The 7,750-nt window shown below is 33.7% G+C and overlaps 1 protein-coding gene across 11 annotated transcripts; it reads left to right on the forward strand.

Annotated features, from left to right (window-relative positions):
• Positions 1-287: 287 nt before the first annotated feature.
• On the forward strand, positions 288-7,168 carry LOC110621145 (3-dehydrosphinganine reductase TSC10A). 11 transcript variants are annotated; one of them, XM_043959174.1, is made up of 7 exons: positions 288-847; positions 1,324-1,416; positions 3,060-3,161; positions 4,352-4,460; positions 5,162-5,713; positions 6,035-6,182; positions 6,656-7,168. In XM_043959174.1, the coding sequence occupies exons 5-7, from the start codon at positions 5,174-5,176 to the stop codon at positions 6,946-6,948; spliced, it is 981 nt and encodes a 326-aa protein (XP_043815109.1). In that variant the 5' UTR covers positions 288-847; positions 1,324-1,416; positions 3,060-3,161; positions 4,352-4,460; positions 5,162-5,173; the 3' UTR covers positions 6,949-7,168. The 11 variants fall into 11 exon arrangements, with proteins under 11 accessions (XP_043815109.1, XP_043815111.1, XP_043815110.1 ...); XM_043959176.1 differs by having other exon boundaries at positions 288-803; positions 1,291-1,416; XM_043959175.1 differs by having other exon boundaries at positions 288-803.
• Positions 7,169-7,750: the final 582 nt, after the last annotated feature.

Below are 7,750 nucleotides of genomic sequence, written 5' to 3' on the forward strand. Positions count from 1 at the left end.
AAAGATATATTTGGTTGTGCAGCTCAATGACCAATTTTATTCAAAATCGAGCTTAACTGATAATACTGAATTAATCTGGAAAGGATTTATAGTAAAATAAAAGATTTCATAAAATATGAATAGTTTACATAATAAGGGATCTTCAAAAAGAAAAAACGAAATGTTTCTTTGTTTAGAGCAAAGTAATCTAGAAGTCCTAGGGACCTTATAATAATTTTACAAAATAAAATCCAACGGTGGTCCCGTGTTCGCTGCCTCAAAACTAACGTCCTCACTGTTTAGCTTGAACTTTGTTGTTGTTGATTACTTTGAAGAAATAGCTGTCGCTGTTTATACTGGACTGAAGTGAGAAGATCTAACCAGTTGCCTAGTTATCTCTCCCAGTCCTTCTCAGTCAATCATCTTCACGGTCTTCACCAATCGGCGCAAAGGAATCAGCCAATTTAAGGAAGTCAATTCAGGAGAGATTCAATAATTTCGCCCAATTTGAATTCAGTAAATTGAGCTAAAATCATTATAGATCGACTGTGTTGCTGTTTCCCCTCGCCACCACCTGCCCACCTCCATCCTTGCCATCGCCGAGGTTGCTGCTGGTTCACTTCCTTGCGGCGACGCCGTCCGCTGGGTTCTCTTGATCTCTTCTCTTCTCGCCGTCGTTGGAGTGTTGGTACTTCAGAAATCGCGACTGGCCGTCTGCACTGCAGCTCCTCGTTCGGTCGTTTAGAAATTGCGACTCGTCACTTGTCGCCTCCTCGATCTATTCCCTTCACCTGCAGTGGTGGTCGTCGACCTTCTTCCTCGCGGTAGCACCCCTCTGGCCCTGCCTGTCCCTTTTTGCACCACCAATGTTAGCATCAACCGCACTCACACCTTTGAGTTATTTTTTATATGTGTTTGATTTCTATTTTCTGTTTAGATTGATGGATGCTAAACTGAGATATATTGTGTTGAGTTTGTTTAAATTTGATGCTAAATTTATAATTGAGATTGATTGATGCTACCTTGAGATTTTTATATGTTTTTTTTTGTTGTTGAAATTGATTGATGCTAAATTGTGAATATGTATATGGACTGAGATTTACAGTATTGAATGCTGATTGATATATACATATTTTTTACATATGGATTGAAAATATGCTGAACTGTGAATATGCTAATCTGCGAATATGCTAAACTGTGATTTTATTTCCTATGATTCAGGTACTGTCAATTTTGAAGCTGTAGCATGCATTTAAATTTTTGCTCTTGATTGAATTTAGCTAAATGAACATTTCTCTTGCTAGAAACTAGATTTCAAGAAGTGAAAGAGATTTTGTGTCTCAGGTTTCAGCCACTGCTTCCTTGTTGACTCTCTGACCTATTCAGAGTTAAGAATGGAGAAAATCATTGTTGCCAGCTGAAATTTTGGATGTAAAGGTGTTTTCTTGTTTATGCCTTTTATTTTGGAACGCGATTTATTTAGATTCATATCTTTCCTGGCATTCTAATGGCGTCTTCGTATGTGAAACACTTCATGATTAGGATTTAGGAATACAAATCATGAATTGATAGCGATGAATACACTTTATTACTGAACCAATAACCTTGTATTTCGAAATTTTGGTAGACTCCCAAACTTTGCAAAGCAAAATAAGAAATATTAATAAATCACTTGTCTCTGTTTTGCTTAATATTTTTCACTTCATCAATTCAGATCTGCAAACTTTATTGTAAATGAAGATGATGGGAGGTTTTAGATATGGGTTTTAGAAGATATATTAATTTGCTTATTTTTGGATGCCTTAAAAAAAGTAGTAGCATTAACAATAGTATATGAGAGTGACACCTTCAGAAAGCAGCTGAATAATGGTAGAATTTATATCATTATCAAGAACAATTCATTCTTTTAAGAAATTTATTGGACAAATAGTTTCATCAAACCCATCAAGTTCATCCAAATCATGGTCTCCGTTATGTAACGGGTTTTGGGGGGCCGTTACCCGTTATCCCGTTATACAACGGCCCCTCCTGATTTGCAGACGTAACGGTCGTTATGGCCGTTACCAATAATTAAAATTCTTTTATATCATTTATCTTCTGCTCCCTATTCTCATTTTCTTTAGTTTCTACACTTTTCAGCAGTTTCAAAGACTATATTTTTTAAGTTTTTCTCTTCCCTTTCTCTTTCAAATTTCAATCTTCCCTGCATATTTCTCGTATAAACTTAGATCCATTGTAAACTACTCTATTTCCAAGCTTATTTCTTCTAAAATGTTAGTTAAATTTTATCTATTTTAGTTTTTAATTGTTGTTTTTTTCCTTTTTTTTTGTAATTTTTTGTGGATTAAAGTGTTAGTTTTGAGTTAAAATTGTACTTTGAGTATTAGTTTACTCGATCTATAAAGATTATGTTAATTTTTCTTATTTTAAACTATATGATGTTTAACTTGAGTTAAATAATCTATATTTTATATATTTATGTTTATTATGCATTTGTATACATTGTTCTGAATTAAATCTAATTAATATCATTTTATTTATGAACTTTGCAAATTTTTTTAAAAATTTGCGTAACGCCAAGCCGTTACCGTTACCGTTACGTTACGGCCGTTACAGGTCTGTTTCCATTACCCGGGACCGCGATTTAAAACCATGATTCAAATTGAAATATAGTCTTCCCAAGCCTTGACTGGAGAATTAAAACACAAATGAATCACCAGGCCGACAGATCTCTACAAGCCATTCTAAGGATATCTGTGTTTTTTCTTTGTAATAGTTTGATTTATCTTGGCACATTTTGTGCGTTAAATGAAAACCAATAACATTTTACTCATTTGTGCTATTAGATTTCTCATATTCTTGACATTATTGATCATTAACAGTGCCCTAAAACAATTTAGTCTAATTCCAGTGCTCCTATGTTTCTCTGATTTTCTGTGTACGGTAAAATTTTGTCTGCACATGGGCTAATATATTTATTATATATATAGAAAAAAAAATTCATGTGGTGGTGAACTTTTGTGTTTCCTAAAACTGGTTGCATTTTTACCTATTTTGAGGAGTTCAGTGCTTTGGTACAGTGAACTCGTGGGAGACCGGCACCATCACATGTATTGCACATTGTCTGGTTATATCAAAGATTTGAATTTGAATAATTATTTTTTGTGGGCTCTTTCTCTCAGGTTAATTCTTTGGTTGTAACTTCTATCCCACATCATTAGCTAATATGGGCATAGGTTAATTCACATAGTTGAAGTGGCATGTATTATTATGGCATATGTGTTGTTACATAACCTTCTAAATTCCTAAGAATTATACATTAGTTGCTCCCCCCCCCCCACCCCCACTAGGAATGCAGCTACACTTTTTGCCATGTAATTTTTCCTTCTTTATATTTTAGTATTTTCTTTAATCATAAAAATTTTATTGATATTCATATATTGATAAACTTGTTCTCGTTGAAGCTTTGCATGCCATAGTGTGCTCCTCTCCTTTGCTCAACTTTGACTTTTAAAATTTGTTAAATATTACTAAATTATGAATTCTCCACCAATCTTATAAATTGTCTGGAAATGGAACATGATTCTTTTTTCCAAGTTCTAATATTATTATAAATATTATAAAATTCCCAATTTAATTGTCTGTAAATAAAAATTCAGATCTTTTTAATTTTATCTTAGATTAGTAACTATAAGTGTGCATTAGAAGATTTTTATATTACTGAACCATAATTTTTTATTGATTTTTTTGTTATTTTTTTTATTGTATTTGAACTGGAAATCGGTAATAATAATTAAATCCTTTTTATGTTTAATTATACTAATATTCACTAAATATTTTGAGAGTTATGCCAGCCAACAATATGAGAGCTTTAATATGCAAAATTTAAAAGGGTTGTAGGTTTATAATATTAATTAGATTTTATCTGTGTGTATATTACAATGTAATATATAAATTCACTTATTTTTATTTTTATTTTAAATTTAGTAGTGTGGAGAATAAGTGTTAATTTTATTTTTCATTAAATGATTATTTTTCATAGTGTAGAGTTTGTAAATTATTCAAATTAAAATAAAAAACTTCAAATAAAATATATAACTAAAGCTATTTTAAACTTAAAATATTTGTGAATCAATAATATGGATGGCTGGGCTAAAACCAACCAACTGATACTGTTGGGTTGGTTTGGTTGGCTTTACAAAGTTGTATCCACTGTCAAATATTTGGATTGGATCAGTTTGGAGGAAATTTTCCTCCAAACTGACCAATGAACAGTCCTAGTTGTAGTTGATTACTTTGAGTTTGAGGGAAGAGCTGTTGCTGTTTACACCGGATTGAAGCTGCCTACTTATCTTTCCCGATTCCTTCTCAGAAAATCATCTTCACGATCCTCACCAGCCGGCCCAAAGGAATAACCAATTTAAGGAAGTCAATTCAGGAGAGATTCGATAATTTCCCCAATCTGAGCTCAATAAATTTAGGTAAAATCATTGTTTTTTTAGTAAATATCTCTTTTATATGTCTGGGTGGATCTGTCAGTGTGCAAATATGTTCTATTTAACTTTGATGAGTTTAAAATTGGGCAAAGGAAGGATGGGATTTATATTGGGTTTATTTGTTTGTTCATTGCAATTGAGTTCTGAAAAACTTGGATATACATATGCATAATGTGTGGTATGCATGGTCTTTTTAAATACATCTATTTATCTGCTAAATTTATGCTACTATCCTAATTTTCACAGGCTTAAATTAGTTTTATCAAAACCCAAATCTTTGGGTGACTAATGCAAATATGTTAGGATAATACTGATTGTCAACTATTAAAATCACAAACTTCAAACTGTTATCACATATCCATGATATATTAATCCTTGTATTCATTAGAGCAAATCTATTAGACAATCTTAACTTTTGGATTGTGACATAAACTGATTATTATGTAAAATTTAGCAAGCATATAACATCACAAATTTCTTTAGTTACATATTTGTTCAATTTTATTCAAAATATATGTTGGAAAGAAACCTAGTAGACTACTAAAGTTTGAGATATTGGAGAAATTAATTTTTATGCAAAAATTAGGCAAAAATTAGTACACATGTGTCTAAATAGAAATACCAGCACATTTGTATCTAAATTAATTAATTGCATTACTTTTCCTATTTTTGCTACCTTCCTAAAGCAAGCTCCATCGATGGCGGATATCAACATTGCTTACCTCTGGCTTCTTGTTCTCCTTACCATCCCACTTTGTCTCCTTGCTCTCTTACTCCTAATTGTTAGACCCCGCCCCGTCAAGATTCCTATAAAAAATCGCCATGTGTTCATCACTGGTGGATCAAGTGGAATTGGATTGGCTTTGGCTCATCAATTTGCATTGGAAGGGGCTCAAGTGTCTATCCTGGCCCGTTCCCTTGACAAGCTTGAGGAAGCAAAGCACTTGATCCAGCTTTCGACTGGTGTTGACGTGGCAATTTTTGCAGCTGATGTGAGGGATTTTGACTCTGTACAAAAGGCAGTGGTTGAGGCAGGCCCTATTGATGTGTTGGTGGTGAATCAAGGTGTGTTTCTGCCTCAGGAGCTAGAGAAGCAAGAATTGGATGAGATCAGGTTCATGATAGACGTGAATTTGATGGGGAGTTTTAACATGATTAAAGCTGCTTTGCCTGGAATGAAGACTAGGAATGGACGGGGGCCTGCGTCTATTGCTCTCATGTCATCTCAGGCTGGTCAGGTATATTATGCAATTTGATGTATGTCATCTCAGGCTGGTCAGGTATATTATGCAATTTGATGTATGTCATCTCAGGCTGGTCAGGTATATTATGCAATTTGATGTGATGTTTATTGAAAAATTATTTCAGATAATATTTATGTCCGAGTTATGTGGATATTTTTAATGATGCAAGGCATGATGATCTGTGTAAATTGCAATGGTTATTGCTAGTTTTAGAAAATATATTTATTTTTATTTATTTTTTCTAGTTTCTGCTAGAATTCAATGAAAAGCTATTAAATCTTCTTATGTGGATGGTTTATGTTGGGTGACATTTAGGTGGGTATATATGGTTACACTGCTTATTCAGCTAGTAAGTTTGGGCTTCGGGGTCTAGCAGAAGCATTACAGCAGGAGGTCATTGCAGACAACATCCATGTCTCCCTTATATACCCTCCAGACACCGAGACTCCTGGCTTTGCTGAAGGTATGAAATCTCTCCTAACTCCTCCATAGCTTTTGCTTAAGATTATGAGATGCCATCACTTGTTAGTCTTAATTAATTAGGTTTATTATATTAGATGTAAGGGTAGCCATTTGATGCATGTTTAAACACAATCTAAATTATTATCCTAAAAAGGTTGGGTAAGGAAGTTAACAAAGTCATTTTGAATTTGTTAGTCTCATCATAATTTGAGGGGTTTCACTTGAGTATGGGAATTGATAACTGAGAAAATTTGTCTATTTGCATTGATAATAAAAGGGAATGTAACTATTGGAATTTGATATTTTTGCTTATTTTCAATGGTCATGCTTAAATTACTTGAATCTGATGTTAGATATCTAAACATGAAGAAGTTTCGTGGAACAACTTGCTTTTGTATAAGCTCTGCATGTCATATATACTTATGCTTCCTATCCTCTGTTGTTAGTCAATTGGTTGATGCACACTTATTGCAGAAAACAAAAGAAGGCCACAACTCACAAGTATCATTGCTGCCTCCTCTGGGGCAATGAAAGCAGATGAAGTTGCCAAAAGAGCTTTAGATGGAATCAAATCTGGTAGTTTTTTTGTCCCATGCAACTTTGAGGGATCTTTATTGGCCATAGCAACTGCTGGTTTATCCCCTCAGAGATCATTCTTAGTGGCATTCATTGAGGTGGTTGCTGCCGGTCTAATACGTCTAGTCGCTCTCTTTTTCCAGTGGAATTGGTTTGGAAGTATAGAAAAGTGGCATGCACAAAAAAAATAGTATGCATTCAATATCTCCTACCTGCAATTTCCTTTTCTGTGTGATGAATGCAGCACCTGGTTTGTCACATTGTATTAACCTACTCTGTCCTAACATTGATTTTTCCTATTATGTTTTGATTGTATTGAAGCGAGATTATACTGGAAAACTGAGAATCCTAATGTCCAATTTCAATTACTATGACAGAGAGTTTACCTACTTTGTTTTTGTTCTTTCCGCATTCATAGATGTCTTTTTTCATAATTTCTAGATGATGCAAGTTTTTTAGATTTAGTAGACTTCATGGTCGTGCTTCCTTTCAGCTTTTCTTAATTGACTAGTTCTGATTCTTTTTTCTGGTTTACCTTGATCATTGATGAACTTAGTACGAGACTTTTGATGTAGCATTAATAACGTCATTCTCCATTTTACTTGGAAGTTGTCTGCATTAAGCTAGTAATATAGTGCAGTTTTCCTGCTGCTTTATTTTATGACTCTCAAGTCTCTCTCTTTGGTTCATGTAAACTAGGCTTTAATACTGTATGACGGGGCATTTAAATATTCTGAATATCTTACTTGTATGAGGTTTATTCTTTCTAGGACATTTCTATTTAAGAACATTGGGCATTTGTAAGAATGTGGAAAAATATTGTAGAGGTTTTATATGGGGTTGTTCAGAGAATAATAGGAAAGTATCGTACATTGCCTGAGAGAAGGTGGCAAAGCACAAGGATGTTGGTGGTCTTAATTTCAGAGATATAGAGCTTATTAATAAAGCTTTTCTCATGAAGGTTGGATGGGGCTTATTGAATGATCCAAGTGC

Source organism: Manihot esculenta, chromosome 8, assembly GCF_001659605.2.
Source record: "Manihot esculenta cultivar AM560-2 chromosome 8, M.esculenta_v8, whole genome shotgun sequence".
Taxonomy (NCBI): domain Eukaryota; kingdom Viridiplantae; phylum Streptophyta; class Magnoliopsida; order Malpighiales; family Euphorbiaceae; genus Manihot; species Manihot esculenta.